The sequence below is a fragment of the Passer montanus genome, unplaced genomic scaffold (assembly GCF_014805655.1).
Source record: "Passer montanus isolate IOZ18808 unplaced genomic scaffold, ASM1480565v1 scaffold161, whole genome shotgun sequence".
Taxonomy (NCBI): Eukaryota; Metazoa; Chordata; class Aves; order Passeriformes; family Passeridae; genus Passer; species Passer montanus.
The window spans coordinates 343,415-359,456 of record NW_024363272.1 but is presented as its reverse complement, the minus strand read 5'-3'; the positions used below and the strand labels follow the sequence as shown (position 1 = coordinate 359,456).

The following is a 16,042-nucleotide window of genomic DNA, read 5'->3' as shown; positions in this document are numbered from 1 at the left end:
TTCCAGCCCCTGTTGGACTCCTGGGATCCCCATTTGCAGGCAGGACCTCATGAGCACACCAGGAGCCCCTCAAACCCCAGGGTGGCAGTGCCACGCAGCTCCTGTGCATCCCAGCCCCAGTGCCTGAGGGAGAGTCCCCATCACCCACCAGAGCTCCTGTAGGTGATGGGGTCACTGGTGGGAGAACACGAGGGGGACTGGGGAGGTGGGACATGGCCAGGGGCTTTGCAGTGGGGCCCAGGATTTGGGGCTTGGCATTTGAAATCACCCCCCTGGGAGGCAGAGGGACCAGAGCTCCCTTTGGGATTGCTGCAGGTGGGAATCAGCAGCTCCCTGCTGGGACTCAGCTTTGATGCTCCCACTGCAGAGCACCCCTCTCCAGTCCCCAGTGAGGCTGTACCTGATTTCCAGCCCCTGTTGGATTCCTGATTGCAGGCAGGACCTCGTGAGCACACCAGGAGCCCCTGAAACCCCACAGCTCCCAGGGTGGCAGTGCCACGCAGCTCCTGTGCATCCCAGCCCCAGTGCCTGAGGGATCTGGGCCCTTCTGGCCAAGCAGGACCCTCTCCCTCACCCCATCCTTGCAGGTGGCCCCGGGAAAAAGCAGCCAGAGCCTGGATTTTGCATTTCCACCCATTTATTTGGGAAGCTGCACCAAAATGTTGTGTAATAAATTAAAGCAGAGGCCGTGTGGGTGCATGAGGAAGGGGAAGGCAGAGTGGGATCTTTGGCAGAGAGGATGGAGCACCAGGGAGTCCCAACAGCCGCAGGAACTGGACGTAGGAATAGCTGCAAAACCAGTGGCACAAACCAAATCTGTACCTTGAGTGTTGGTCTGGAAGGTAAAGTTTGAGCCAGACCTCCCTTTATGGAGGCACCAGGCTGGAGGAGACCCTGCTGGGGGTGGGAGCAGGGCAGGAAAGCACAAACCCAGGGAAAGAGGAGGCACACAGGACCTGGGAGCTTGGTCCTCACAGCTCCGTGCCCTCCAGGGATCGGAGAACTTCATCCTGTCGCTGCTGTTTTGGGGTTCTCGATGAAGTCGTACCCTTCATCCTCCTCTCCCAGGCCTGTTATTTGTGCCCCATTCTGTGTGTCCCCAAAACCAGGCCTGAATTTGATGCAGGAAGGTTTGTTCCAGAGGGGAAAGAGGCAGGACTGCCCTGTCCTGCAGACTCCCACGGGGAGGAAGCAGTTCTGTTTCTGCATCTCTCTGTGCCCCCAAGGAAGCCACGTCCCAGCCCCTCAGGGGACACTGAACCTGAACCAAGTGGGGCCCCCACACCAGAGGGGAATTCGAGCACCAGGAATGTGGGATCAGCTCAGGAACAGTGCAGGCAGGGATGTCACAGTCATCAACACCCACATCACAGTCTTGGGCACTCTAACATGTCTGTCCCACATGTCCCCAAAGCCCCCTGCTCCCCCTGACGAGACCCTCTCCCCCCAACCTCTCCAAAGGGGTCCGCTGAGGGCTCACGGAGCTCTCCAGCTCCCTCCCCTCCACCAGCAGCACAGTCCTGGCGAAGGAGGGCTCCCACCACAGCTCCCCCAGCCCTAACTACAGCCACAAGCGTCAACAATCATGTCGGGAATGTCAGTCTTGACGATATTGCTGTTGCGATCGAAGTAGAGGACGGAGAGCGGGCGGCGCCGCGTGGGCACGCAGCAGGAATGCCCCGAGGCTTGGACGTTGTTGGCTTTGACGAGGTTGAAGACGGCTGTGTGGAAGGAAGAGGCCATGCCGGGGCTGCCCGCCACGTGCAGAGGGCACTGGCCCACGCAGTAGTTGATCTGGTAGCCCTCGGGCTTGATGATCCAGTCGTTCCAGCCGATGTCCCGGAAATCCACGTAGAAATCCTTGCGGCAGCAGAGGTTGGAGTTCTGGCTGCAGCGGAGGCTGCGCTTGGCCACGCGGTGCTCGGGCTCCCTCACCTTCACCTTGGCCACCAGGAAGGGCTGGTGGGACCGGCTGGCATTGACCTGTGCCGTGACATCGCTCCCGTCCCCGCGGCTCTGCAGCTCCAGCCGCAGGCTCCGGCTCTGCCCCTCGAAGAAGCTCCGCAGCGCGGGCAGGAGGGGGAAGGAGCGCCAGCCGCTGCCCGTGCTGCTCAGCCGCCTCTCCCCCAGCAGCGTGCGGTTGCCCCCGGCCGCATCCCCGCCTTCGGGGGCCAGGAAGATCCTCAGGGTGAGGCTGGCGCGGGGCACTCGCAGGTAGAGCCAGAGCTGAGCCTGCAGGATGCGGATGTCCTGGTCCTGCGCCTGGCTGAACTGGAAGTGCAGCCCCAAAGTGGAGGGAGATGTGAGATCTGGGGGGAGAAAGGGATGAGGAGGTGAGCGCTGAGGGATGCTGAGGCCATCCAGCGAGTCAAGGCTTCCAGCTGTGTCTGTCCTTTCCCTGCACCCCAGCCTCAGGCAGAAGGGGTGCAGAGGGGGAGCCTGCTCTCACCTGGCTGGGGTGAGGCTGGAAAATGCTTCCAGCGCCCCAAAATAATCCCGCAGCTCCCGACTCTACTCAGGACTCCCAGGCACCCTCATGGTTTGGGGGGGCCGGCATTGCAGCCCCTGGGGTCCCAACAGGCAGGAACAGGAGAGGGACCACCGCCCCCTCCCGGGATGTCACTGATGTGGGGGTCCCGAGTCCCTGGGGGTCCCCAGTGCTCAGAACACCGACCCCTCACCCCGGGGCTCACCGGGGCTCCTCCCGCGCCCCGTCGGGGACCGCGCACCCACCTGTCTCCGCGAAACTGATGATCTCGTAGCTCTGCTCCTCCTCCTCCTCCTCCCCGGTCGCACCGGGGCTCCGGCGGGCGCCTCCCGCCTGCAGCCGCCGCAGGGCGCGGGACACGGCGGCGCGGGGCACAGCGTGGGCGAGCCGCGGGCGCTCGCGGAGCCGCAGCTTTTCCAGCAGCTGCTTCTTGGCCACCTCCTCCAGCAGCCACCGCTCGGCGCCCGCCGGGCACGCCGGGCAGCGCGGCTCGGCCGCCGCGCACAGAACCGCGGCCAGCAGCAGCCACGGGCCCGAGCCACGCGCCGCCATCCGCGCCCACCGGACGGCACGGGATGGGCACCGGCAGCGGCACTGATGGGGCGGGACGGGCACCGGCAGCGAGGGACCGGCACCGGCAGCGAGGGACCGGCACGGGACGGGAGGGGCACCGGGAGGAGCGGCACCGGGAGCGGCGCGGCGCGGCCCGCTTTGGGCACCTGCGGCCCCGGGGGCGGTCCCGCCGCCCCCCCGCCCCCCGCCATTGGCCGCCGCACCTGCCTGGCCCGTCCCGTCCCGTCGGGGATTACCGGGATTAGCACCCCACCCCCTTCCTCCCGCGGGGGGGTCGCTGAGCAGCCCCCCGGCCTCCGCCGTGCCCGGTCCTCGCCGACCGTCCCGCGGGGAACCGAGCAGCGGCCCCCGGCGTGCCCGCGGGGGTCGAACGAGAGTGAGGGGCGGGGGTCGTGCAGGGGGAAGTTCATACGGGTGTGTGCACGCAGTGGAATGTGGGCGAGGGGCTCTGCGTGCGGGGCACCCTGGCATCTGCCCACGGGGAGGAGAAACCCCGGCAGCCCCGCAACGGGCAGCGGGATCCTCCAAAACCTTCAGGGAGTGAGGGCTGGGGCGAATCCTGGCCAGCAGGGGAGCCAGAGCAGGGATCCCAGCTCGGCTGCCCATCCATGGGTGGCACAGAGCTGCACCCAGCCTGGGCACTGCCCCCCGGGCACCCTCGAGCCATCCTGGCAGTGACAGTCTCGTTTGGGGCTGATAGAGGACCCAGCAGGGATCAGGGGACCTGCAGCTCCTGGGGACTGTCACATCTCTGGGCTTTTGTCACTCCCAGCAGGTTTTGGGGGTCTGAGCCCACCCCTTGGACCACCTGGTCCATCCCCAGCCCGGGGCAGAGCTGGGAAGGGCCAGGTAATGCATGGACAGTGTTCCCTCCTCCTCACAAAATAAAAAGAGGATTTGTGTGTCCCGAGGACTCAGGAGGTGACAGCCAGCATCACTTCAAGCTGAAGGTGTTCCTGGGACTCTTTGGAGCGGGATGTGCAGGCTGAGGCAGGGCAGGGGCTGGCAGAAACCTCACCAAAGTGATGCAAGATGCCGCGCTGTTGGGAGATTGGCAGCAGGGAGAACTTGAAGCCCTGCCAGGCCAGTGCTCCAGCATGTCCTGTGCCCACTGCGCCGTGCACCGACTCCAAGGTCTTGACCACACGGAGCCCCTGGCCCTGGCCAAGCCAGAGGTGCCATGTAAACAGAGTCTGGGAAAAAGCACCCACCGGAGGTGATGCAACCCCGGAGCAAGGGGCAAAGGGCTCAGCTGGCTGGCAGCTCCCAGAATAGCCCAGGAATGTCAACAGAGAGGAGCCAGTGGGCACCGGCTGGCCTGGGAGCACAGATCCCACAGGGCTGGGAGCCCTGGCTGCAGGGATGGAGCAGGCGGCACTGCCAGCCGGGCACAGGGCACACGTGCTGGTGGGCAAAGATGCTCCCATGTGGAGAGCGACTTCTTAAAGCACCCGGAGGGACAGGAGCAGGGGTGACGAGCTCCCACTGACAGGACAGAGTTAGGTGGGGTATGGGGAAGCAATTCCTCGCTGTGAGGTTGGTGAGGCGCTGGCACAGGGTGCTCAGAGAAGCCTCCCCATCCCTGAAGTGTTCAAGGACAGGGCTTGGAGCAGCCTGGGGTGGTGGAAGGTGTCCTTGCCCATGGTAAGGGCTGGAGCTGGATGAGCTTTCAGGTCCCTTCCAACCCAAACCATCCTGGATTCTGTGATGCACACTCACACATGTTCAGGCCCTCTCTCAAATATCTGATACCTGCTCCATGTTGGACGGGCTCCTTGTGCCCCACACACCCATCCCCAGCTGTGCTGTGTTCCTCCATCCCTGGCAGCTCCCAAAACCAGGGGCTGCGGCACACAGGAGGAACACAAAAGTGTGGGAAGAGGATGAGGCACTGTCCAGAACACCCAGCACTCTGCAGCACACCCGCCCTCCATTCCAGGCTGTGAGCTGGGTCTCCCTGGACCCCCCTGCGTGGGGCAGCACCCCATGAACCCCCACAGCCCCTCCATCTCGTTAAGAGCATCCCCTCCCCAGCCCCTCGCAGCCGTGCCCCCCGGCACGCTCCGGGCCCGGATCTGGGGCAGGGGTCAGCGCGGAGCTCTTGCACCCATTGCATAATTGTGTTGTTGATTAAGCGGTTCCCAGAAAGCAAAGCCCAGGCACTGACCTGACCAAAATACCCCCCAAGGTCCCCCCGGGCCCAGGTGCACACATGGCTCTGGGGCCTCTGACCCCGTGGCCGTTGGGGCGAACGTGGCACCTGGTGACCCGACCTGGAGGTGACAATGGCCGGGCTGAGCCAGGACCCCCCAAGAGTTTGTGCAGCAGCACCTGAGCATGCCTCGTGGAACCATGGAATCATGGAATCATTGAAGCTGGAAAAGCCTGGCTCATTGAGCCCAGCCATTAAGCCAGCACAGCCAAGGCCACCACAAAACCACGTCCCCAGCTGCCACATCTGGGTATTTTTGAACACTTCCAAGGATGGTGGCTCCACCACTGCCCTGGGCAACCCATTCCAGGCTTGGCCGCCCTTTCCGTGATGAGATTTTCCTTAATCTCCCATCTAAACCTCTCCTGACACAGCTTAGGCCGTTTCCTCTTGCCCTGCTGCTCGTTCCTCTGGCGCCAGTCCCCACAGTGGTGGCACTGGCTGGGAATGGGCCATGGGACTGGGAATTAAACATTAACTCTTCTCAAGGCAAGGGAAGGGACTGTTAGAAATTCCCACCCCTCCTGGGAGCTGGACCTGCCCAGGGGGCACTTGGCACAGTGTGCTTGGACCTTTGCTTCAGGGGCTGTTGATTCTGGCAAAGGCTCCTTCCAGCACATCTGTCCCCTCCTGGAGTGGAGATGGAGGGGACATCATGTCTGTCCCCGTCTGTGCCACATCTGGATTGAATCCCTGTCCCCACGGCATTGCTGTGCTGGGGGCTGCAGGGTGGGCTCCCCACTGGCCTTACTGGTCCCAACAGGACAATCCCCCAGCACCGGGCCCGAGCCACCCCTTCCAAATCCTCCTGGGACATCAGGGGACACCAGCAGAGCACGGAGTCACGGCAGGGAGGAAGGGTCACTCTTCCCTGGCTGCACCCTCCTCACCCTGCATGGGAAGTGCCACTTTGGAATTCCTGAGCCTGGTGAGGAAGATTTAGGGTGTCTCCTGTGGGAGTGGGACAAGCCTCAGCATCTCAGGGTTGTGCTGCTTGAGCTGAGGGGTCTGTAGGGCCACGGGACCAGCCAAGGGCTCTCTTGTCCCTTCCCTGGTCCCTGCGTGCCCACGGCTGCTGCATCCCAGGAAGCTTGGCAGCGGCTCCGGGGAAGTTGTTTGTTCAATAAATATAGACAGTGAAATGAGGAGTTGGAAAAAGAAGGGATAAAACAAACACCAAACCCTCTTTGGGTTTGCGCAAGCGGCCTTGGATCCCAGACGGGATCGATCCCCGAGCCTTCCTCCCTTCCCCTGTGGCCACCTGGATCTGGGGAGATGGGGGTCCCTGCTCCAGCAGGGCGGGTGGGAGGATGTGTGACAAACTGCCACACGCTTGTGGCCCTCCCATCCCTTCTCCAGTGTCCCCAGTCCTCCAGGACAGCCCATCCCTGCTCCGGCTTGTGGCTCGCTGCTCCTGGAGCAGGGACAGGACGTGAGGCTGGATGGGGAGAGGGTCTGGGAGCCCCTCCTCACTCTTCTGGGCCTTTCCCTGCCTGGATCAGCTCTGTCCCAGCCCCTGGGGTGGGTTGTTAACACTTCCAGGTGGATCCCAGGGCTGAGGTCACCTGGCTGGGGACGTGGGGGTCCCCATTCCTTTGGGGCTTCATGGCAGCAGCAGCTACAGGGTGTGTGCATGTGGGAATCTATAAAATCAGAGGGTTTTGGGAAAGCTGCAAAAGGCAGGCTTCAGAGACAGCAGAACTGTGATTAGAGCTGAGCAGTTACCATAAAATAAATCAGTAGAAAAATTATGTAAAAAGCAGAAAAGTGAGGAAAAATAGAACAATGATCGGTGTATTAACGGGGACAATGTGCACCCTGCCCTGGCTCCAGCAGAGCTGCTCGTGGCTCATCACCCTGGAGAGGGCAGTGGGTGCAAAGCTGGGTGTGGAGAGGCTCTGACACCATCTCCACCCTCTCCCCACCTGCACCAGCCCCGTGGTTGTCAGCACGTGCAGGGTGGACCCTAAAGCTGAAGTCACCCCTCAGGCATCACCCTCCCCTCCCAAATGTCCCACTCCAGCCCCTTCTCCCCTCTTTTCCAGTCCTCGCACAAGGGGGACACGTGGGGAGGGGTGGAGAAACCCGAACCTGTGGTTACGTAACGGGGCAGGAAAAAGTGTCGGAGCCGCCCTTTGTCCCCCGCTCTCACGGCCCTGACGTGTCCCACTTCACTGTCACCACGCTGGCGAGGGACAGGGGGCCGGGGATGAGCCCAGGGGATGCTCTGCAGTGGGGGAACTGGGGGGTCCTGGGTGCTGAGGCTGCCCCAAAATTCATCCGCTTCAAAAGGCAGAAGAATTTCTCAGTTCCGTCCTGATTTGGGACAGGGATGGCCAAAACCAGGTGGTTTTGGTGGAATTTTGGGGGATTTGGTGCCTTTCCTGCTGGGAATTCCAGACCACCTGTGTCCAGGGGGGTCCCATGCCTTTCCCTGGATCTGGCTGGGATGAATTTGGGGTTCTGCACCCCATGGGAAAGGCAGCAGAGAGCATGGGAGGTCTTTGGGAGCAGCGTGGAGAGGCCCAGTCCCACTGCCTGGGTTTGCAACGACAGACTGGGTCTGTCCCGTGCCACCCCAGGGGCACTGGAAGGTGTGCCAGTGAATGACAGGGCACACATCACTGCGAGTCTTTATTGACCACCAAGCTGGGATTCTTGGAGAGGGAGACATTCCTCCCACCGGGGTTGATTTCCCTCTCCTCTCCCTCCTCAGCCGCGTGTCCCCCCAGGTGGGGCCATGGGGGTGACCCCTGTCCTCGCCAGCCCCAGCAGCCCAGGGTGGCCACTGGCGGGTCCTGGGCTGATGTAGCAGCGCCCAGGGCACCCCAGGATGGCAGAGGGACTGTCCCTGATGTGGGCCCTGCAGGATCCATCAGTCCATCTGTCCATCAGTCCATCAGGACTCCATCAAGAGCCGATCTGAGGGGCTCTGAGAGGAACCCGTGGGCAGATCCGTGCGGGAGGTGAAAGAGGAGGGGATTCACACATTCAGCATCACCCTTGACGCTTCACCCGCGGGAGGAGAACCCCCCCGGGCAGAGCTCCTCCCTCCCAGCCGGGAAGAGGGAGCCCCGTCCCGCCGCGTCCTGCCCTCCCACCCGCCCCGGCCGCGCTCAGGTGCAGCCGCAGGAATCCACGATCATGTCGGGGATGTCGGTCTTGACGATGTTGCTGTCGCGATCGTAGTAGAGCAGGGAGAGGGGCCGGCGCTGGGTGGGAACGCAGCAGGAATCCACGGCGGCCGCCGCGCTCGCCGCCCTGACGCGGTTGAGCACGGCGGTGTGGAAGGAGGCGGCGAGGCCGGGGATGCCGGCCATGTGCAGCGGGCACAGCCCCGAGCAGTAATTCATGTGGTAGCCCTCGGGCTGGATGATCCAATCCTCCCAGCCGATCTCCTTGAAGTCCACGAAGAATTCCCGGCGGCAGCACGTGCGCGACTCCGCGCCGCACTCGACGCCGCGCCGCCGGACGCGGTGGCGTGTCCTGGCCTGGGCTCGGGCCACCACGAACGGCCAGTGGGAATCGCCGCGGTGGGACGGCAGAGGGGACCCCCAGGCCTCCGGCACCTCCAGCTCCACTGTGAGCCGTGGGGTGTCCTGTGTGAAGAGGTTCTGGAGTGCTGCTCCCACGTCCAGCGTGGTCCAGCCGCGTTTCTGCACCTGCAGCCGCGTCTCGCGGGTCACCGTCAGGTTTGGCCCTGCCGGGTGTGGCTGCAGGAGCCTGACGGTGACAGGCTGTGCCCCGAGCCCAGGGGGTGCCCAGAACAGGTACAGAGTGGCCTGCTGGATCTCAGTGCTGCCGGCCACCTCCTGGGAGAAGCGGAAATGCAGCCGGACGCTGCGGGAAGCGGAGGGTCCTGCGAGCAGAGGCAAGAGCAGGGTCAGGAGTGAAGGGAAAGAGGGAGTGATGCTGTCCCACCCCTTCCTAGGGACGCCTTCCTCTGCTCCAGGTTGTGTTCCAGGGTCCCAGGATGAGGGAAGAGATGAGAATCTTGACTCCGTGTTTCAGAAGGCTGATTTATTATATTATATTAAAATGTTCTACTAAAATTATACTAAAAAGAATGGAGAGAAAGGAGCTATCAATCTTGTGGCTGCTCAAAGCCTCAACACAAGTGGCTGTCATTGATCATCAATTAAAAAAACAACTTTACATGCTGGGTAAACAATTCTCCAAATCACATTCCTAAGCAGCTCCGCTTAGGAAGAAGAAAACACGGAGAAGCTGAAGCTTCCCAGCTTCTCAGGAGAAAAGATCCTGGCAAAAGGATTTTTCATAAAACATGTTTGTGACACCAAGCCTCACCCAGCCTGGCCTTGGACACTTCCAGGGATGGGACAACTTCTCTGGGCAACCCATGCCCACCCTTACAGGGAGGAGTTTTTCCTCAAATCCCATCTAAATCCCCTCTTTTCCAACGTGAAGCCATCCCCCCTTGTCCTGGCACTCCAGGCCCTTGTCCAAAGCTCTCCTGGAGCCCATTGAGGTGCTGGAAGGGGCTCTGAGATCTCCCTGGAGCTTTTTATTCTTCCTGGGCTGCAGAGCTGCTGCTCCTCCTGCCTGGGAAAGGCTGGCAGGGCCACGGGAGCGCTCGGGGCTCCTGGCACAGCTCTGCCCACGAGGACACAACCCCCTGCCCGTGCTCCAGGCCTGGGTTCACCCCCTGGCTCCATCCCAGCCAGGAGACAGCTCCCCATTGTCCTGGAGCGAGGGAACACGATGAGCCAGGGACAGGATTGCTCCCGGAGGGCTCTGAGGACACGAGGGGGGAGGAGGCCCCCAAATCACCAGCAGGAATTTGGGCTGGGAAAGCAACCCCCTGCCCGTGCTCCAGGCCTGGGTTCACCCCCTGGCTCCATCCCAGCCAGGAGACAGCTCCCCATTGTCCTGGAGCGAGGGAACACGATGAGCCAGGGACAGGATTGCTCCCGGAGGGCTCTGAGGACACGAGGGGGGAGGAGGCCCCCAAATCACCAGCAGGAATTTGGGCTGGGAAAGTGAGGAGCCCCCCAAATCACCAGCAGGAAAGTGGGCTGGGAATTTGGGCTGGGAAAGTGAGGAGCCCCCCAAATCACCAGCAGGAATTTGGGCTGGGGAAGTGAGGAGCCCCCCCAGATCACTGCCAGGAATTTGAGCTGGGAATGTTGGGGTGCAGGATGCTCTGTGGGACGGGGTGCTGAGTCTGAGTCTCTCCAAGGAAAGCTGTCTGTGAGGAGTGGGATATTGTAATTTTTCTTTTTTTTTTCAGGAGCCCTGAGTGTGTTTTGGGGGGTTCTCTCCTCCCAGAAGCAGCAGATTCCGGGGTGAAATGAGGCACCCACTGCTTTGGGTGGGATGTGGAGGCACAGTGAGCTGTGGACCTCCATCCACACGCCATGGGCTGACAGAAAATCGAGGCAAAAAATGCTAAAAAATCCTATTTTGAAAAACGTGGCCATGTGACCCCTTCACCTCCAGCACAAGGGGGAGGGTTCAGCCGAAGTGGGCCACAGGTGACACCCAGAGCAGCACATCTGCCACCCACCTCTGCACGCCCCACCTTGGCATGTCCGGGATGTCCAACCTTCCAGCAGTGCAGTTCCCCCACCCTGCTGCAATCCCACCTCCCTTTCCTTTTTCCTTTCCTTTCCTTTCCTTTCCTTTCCTTTCCTTTCCTTTCCTTTCCTTTCCTTTCCTTTCCTTTCCTTTCCTTTCCTTTCCTTTCCTTTCCTTTCCTTTCCTTTCCTTGAATAATTTCTTAACTGGGATCTCTAGTTTCTTACTTTTAAAAAGGAAATTATATTGTTTTGGAGAGCAATTCAGTATATTTAAAGTGCTGCTTTCAAAGATGTGCTAAAATGTTGATGAGATCAGTTACTTTTATTACAAATTTTTTGTATTAATTGCCAAGTAAATGATGTTAGGCTGAATCTTACTCAGCTGCAGTAGTCATTACTAAAGAAGAAAAAAAATTCTCAATAGAGAAATGGCAAAAATTGAAGAAATAGTGTTTGAGAATTAATTAGATACTGGTTTAATCAGGTCAACATGTTTAATTTCAATGTACAATCGTATAAATAAATCTGAAGTAATGTAAGGTGTAGACTTTTCCTCTGCATACTTGCCAAACAGGAGGCACAAGGAATAGATATTATTACTTATTTTCTAACAGCCCCTCTTCATTATAGCACAGAAGCTTGGGCTCAGTTCTCTCCATTATTCTGAGCCAGCACATTACAAGGAAAAGTAAGATGATCTGAGTTTAAATGTTATTCTGAAGAGTGTATTTCTCTCATACTGTTCTGAACTCTCTTCATTGATGTGTTACTATCAAACCCAGACAAATTAAATACTAGATTCAGAGCTACTCCTTCTCAAAAGTAACTCTCATGAACAGGTGATCAGAGTTCACAAACAGTTCAGTGAAGTTCATCAAGATCTGAAAGTGGTGTTCAGTGTCCCAGGGAACAGTACCCTTGCTACTGAGCATGTTTGAATAAATGGGATGTCCCTTTCACTGTCCAGCTTTGCCGTACCAAAATATTTCACCAGAATCTGTTCATCAAAATGATTATAGATCTATAACTTGTTTCTGGGTGACCAAAATTGAGGTTTTAAGTACAATATATTGTCAAAAGCAGTCTGTCACTGCTCCATTAATAAAGTTACTACAATGTTGGTAAATGAAAGTTGTGGTTAACCAACTCTAATTGCTGGGTTTTAAATAGGATTATTCTATTATTCAGTAACTGCAGTTTTCCTGAATTTAATATCTATGATCTATTTTGAAAATTCCCTTCCCTTCCCTTCCCTTCCCTTCCCTTCCCTTCCCTCTCCTCCCTTTCCCTTTCCCTTTCCCTTTTCCTTTTCCCTTTCCCATCCCGCAGGACGCGGATCCGCTCTCACCTGGCTCCGCGAAACTCAGCAGCTCGTACTCCTGCAGCCCCGTCCCGCGGCCGTCCCGGAGCATCCCGGGGGTACCGGCTCCATCCCGGAGCATCCCGGGGGTACCGGCTCCATCCCAGAGCATCCCGGGGGTACCGGCTCCATCCCGGAGCATCCCGGGGGTGCCGGTCCCGTCCGGGCGCTGTGCCCGCATCCTGCGCAGCGCCGTCAGCAGCGAGCCCCGGTCCGGCGGCCGCGGCACGCCCGGCCTGCCCGGTAAGCGGAGCTTGGCCAGGATGCTCTGCTTGGCCAGAGCCAGCAGCGCGTCCCGCCGAGCGCCGGGGGCCAGCGCGGCCACCCCGCAGGCCGGGCACAGCTGCTCCTGGGCGACAGCCATCCCCAGGAGGCTCAGGAGGAGGAAAACCGCGGTGAGCGACATCGCCGGTGGCCGGAGGTGACAGCGTGGCAACAGAACCGGAGAGGCGGCGGCGGCGGGGAGCGGAGCGGAGCGGAGCGGGACTGGGAGGGAGCACGGGGCGAGCATGGGCTCGATCTCCTGACGTGGCCGCAAATATTGGCTGATCCCGGGCGAGATAAACGCCCCGGAGCCGCCGGCAGCGGGCACAGCGCCGCGGCCGCGCCGGGAAAGGTGGAGCCGGGCCGGGGCTGCTGCTGCTCGGGGGGCGCGGGGACATCGAGGGCACCCCGGTGCCACCCCGGTGCCACTCCGGTGCCACCCCGGTGCCACTCGGTGTACTCGGTGCCATCCTGGTGTCACCCGGTGCCACCCGGTGCCACCCCGGTGCCACTCGGTGTCACCCCGGTGTCATCTCGGTATCATCCTGGTGCCACCCCTGTGTCACTCGGTGCCATCCCGGTGCCACTCCTGTGTCTCTCGGTGTCACTCGGTGCCACTCCGGTGCCACTCCTGTGTCTCTCGGTGTCACTCGGTGTCACTCGGTGCCACTCGGTGCCATTCTGGTGCCACTCGGTGTCACTCGGTGCCACTCGGTGCCATTCTGGTGCCACTCGGTGTCACTCGGTGCCACTCGGTGCCACTCGGTGTCACCCCGGTGTCATCTCGGTGTCATCCTGGTGCCACCCCGGTGTCACTCGGTGCCACCCTGGTGTCACTCGGTGCCACTCCAGTGTCACTCGGGGTCACCTCGGAGTCACTCCGGTGTCACTCGGGGTCACTCCGGTGCCACCCCGGTGCCGTCCCGGCGGTGCACGGGCAGGGACGCGGTGGGGACTCCCGAGGACACGCGGGGGGGATCCCGGAGCTCCGAGAAGGGGGATTTTGAGGGGTCGAGGGGTCGCTGGGAGAGGGGAGATCCCGGGGGATGCTCAGAGAAAGGGAAGCCCAGGCGGGTGGGGGTTCCTGGGGGATGAGGGACCCTTGGGGATTTGGGATCCATGGGGGGGACGAGAGATCCCTGGGAATGAGGGGTCTCCAGAGATGTGGGATCCCCGGGGATGGAGAATCTCTGGCGAGTTTGGGATCATCGGGGAGATGTGGGACCCCTGGGGATTGAGGATCCTGGAGGTTGTGGGATCCCTGGTGATGTGGGACCCCCGGGGAAATGTGGGACCCCTGCGGAATTTGGGACCCCTGGAGAAATGTGGGACCCCCGGTGAACTTGGGATCCTGGGGATGGAGGATCCTGGGGGCTGTGGGACCCCTGGTGATGGGGGATTCCCTAGAGAGATGTGGGACCCCCAGTGAATTTGGGACCCCCTGGGAATTTGGGACCCCCTGGGAATTTGGGACCCCCGGGGAGGTGTGGGATCCCTGGGGAATTTGGGACCCCTGGGGAATTTGGGACCCCAGGGGAGATGTGAGACCCCCAGTGAATTTGGGACCCCCTGGGAATTTGGGACCCCCGGGGAGATGTGAGACCCCCGGTGAGGATTTGGGATCCATGGGGGGGACGAGAGATCCCTGGGAATGAGGGGTCTCCAGAGATGTGGGATCCCCGGGGATGGAGAATCTCTGGCGAGTTTGGGATCATCGGGGAGATGTGGGACCCCTGGGGATTGAGGATCCTGGAGGTTGTGGGATCCCTGGTGATGTGGGACCCCCGGGGAAATGTGGGACCCCTGCGGAATTTGGGACCCCTGGAGAAATGTGGGACCCCCGGTGAACTTGGGATCCTGGGGATGGAGGATCCTGGGGGCTGTGGGACCCCTGGTGATGGGGGATTCCCTAGAGAGATGTGGGACCCCCAGTGAATTTGGGACCCCCTGGGAATTTGGGACCCCCGGGGAGGTGTGAGACCCCCAGTGAATTTGGGACCCCTGGGGAATTTGGGACCCCAGGGGAGATGTGAGACCCCCAGTGAATTTGGGACCCCCTGGGAATTTGGGACCCCCGGGGAGATGTGAGACCCCCGGTGAATTTGGGATCCCCGGGGAATTTGGGACCCCCGGTGAATTCGGGACCCCCGGGGAGGTGTGGGATCCCTGGGGAATTTGGGACCCCCTGGGAATTTGGGACCCCCGGGGAGGTGTGGGATCCCTGGGGAATTTGGGACCCCCGGTGAATTCGGGACCCCCGAAGGGGCCGATCCGAACTCCCCTACGTGGGGGGCGGAGCCACGACAACAGGGCGGAGCCTGTCGTTAACCCCGCCCATTACCACGCCCCTTTCCATAAAAGGCGCCCCTCCTCTCCCTCCCCGCCAGGGGGCGCCCCCCGCCCCTCCCGCCGTCCCCGCCGCGCAGCGTCCCCCCGGTTGCCACAGCAACGCGCGCGCGCGCGGGCGCAGGGCGATGACGCGGCGCGCACAGCGCGTTGACGCAGCGCGCACGCCGCGGGGGAGGGGCCCCCCCCTCTTTCCCTTTTTTTCCCGGGGCTGCTCCTCCCGGGGATGGATCCCGGCCCGGGGCTGCCCCTCCCGGGGATGGATCCCGGCCCGGGGCTGCTCCTCCCGGGGATGGATCCCGGCCCGGGGCTGCCCCTCCCGGGGATGGATCCCGGCCCGGGGCTGCGCCTCCCGGGGATGGATCCCGGCCCGGGGCTGCTCCTGGAGGGGGTCCCGGCCCGGGGCTGCGCCTCCGGGGTCGCTCGGTGCGGGATCCGGCTCGTGCCGTTCTCAGGGTCCGGTTCCCGTTCTGCCCCTATCGGGCTCCGGTTCATTCATTCCCTGTCCCTCTCGGGCTCCGGTTCGTTCATTCCGTGTCCCTCTCGGGCTCCGGTTCGTTTATTCCGTGTCCCTCTCGGGCTCCGGTTCCCGTCCTGTCTCTATCGGGATCCGGTTCCCGTCTTGCCCCTCTCGGGGTCCGGCCCCGGTTCCTTCCCTGCCTTTCCCGGGGTCCGGTTCTCGTTCTGCCCCTCTCCGGTTCCGTCCTTGCCGCTCTCCGGGTCCGGGCCCGGTTCCTTCCCTGTCCCTCTCCGGGTCCGGGCCCGGTTCTTGCCCTGCCCCTCTCCAGACCCGCTTCCTTCCCTGCCCTTCTCGGGGTCCGGTTCCCGTCCTGTCCCTCTCCGGGTCCGGTTCCCGTCCTGTCCCTCTCCGGGTCCGGTTCTCGTTCTGCCCCTCTCGGGCTCCGCTTCCCCACGGGCACCGCGTTGGCTCTGGAATTCTGGATTTTTCCCACAAAATGTGGGAATTTTGTGGAATTATTCCCCCCCTGCAGGTGGGAAGGTGCAGCTTTGGAGGGGTGCAGAGGCTCTGTGCTGATGGGATACATAAAAAATGTGGTTTTTGGTTTTTTTGGGGGCTTTTTTTTGGGGTTTTTTTGGTTTAAATCTTCCCAGGGATTCTGGTTTTGGTACCTGCTGAAGGTCAGAGTTGTTTCTGTGCCCTGGCAGGAGCTGTTGTAGGTGAGCTGATGGTAATTAAAGTGTTAATTAAAGGGTCTCTGGAATGTGCTGGTAGAAATTTGTGCTTCTGAGCTCCAGAA

The 16,042-nt window shown here is 61.2% G+C and overlaps 2 protein-coding genes across 2 annotated transcripts; both read right to left on the bottom strand.

Moving 5' to 3' along the window:
* Positions 1-662: 662 nt before the first annotated feature.
* LOC120499492 (inhibin beta C chain-like) lies at positions 663-3,206 on the bottom strand. The gene is made up of 2 exons (XM_039703270.1): positions 2,734-3,206; positions 663-2,309 (listed from the first exon to the last, which is right to left on the bottom strand). The coding sequence occupies exons 1-2, from the start codon at positions 3,038-3,040 to the stop codon at positions 1,558-1,560; spliced, it is 1,059 nt and encodes a 352-aa protein (XP_039559204.1). The 5' UTR covers positions 3,041-3,206; the 3' UTR covers positions 663-1,557.
* A 4,697-nt stretch (positions 3,207-7,903) lies between these two features.
* INHBC (inhibin subunit beta C) lies at positions 7,904-13,558 on the bottom strand. Its single transcript, XM_039703224.1, has 3 exons — positions 13,357-13,558; positions 12,162-12,908; positions 7,904-9,132 (listed from the first exon to the last, which is right to left on the bottom strand). The coding sequence occupies exons 1-3, from the start codon at positions 13,556-13,558 to the stop codon at positions 8,390-8,392; spliced, it is 1,692 nt and encodes a 563-aa protein (XP_039559158.1). The 3' UTR covers positions 7,904-8,389.
* Positions 13,559-16,042: the final 2,484 nt, after the last annotated feature.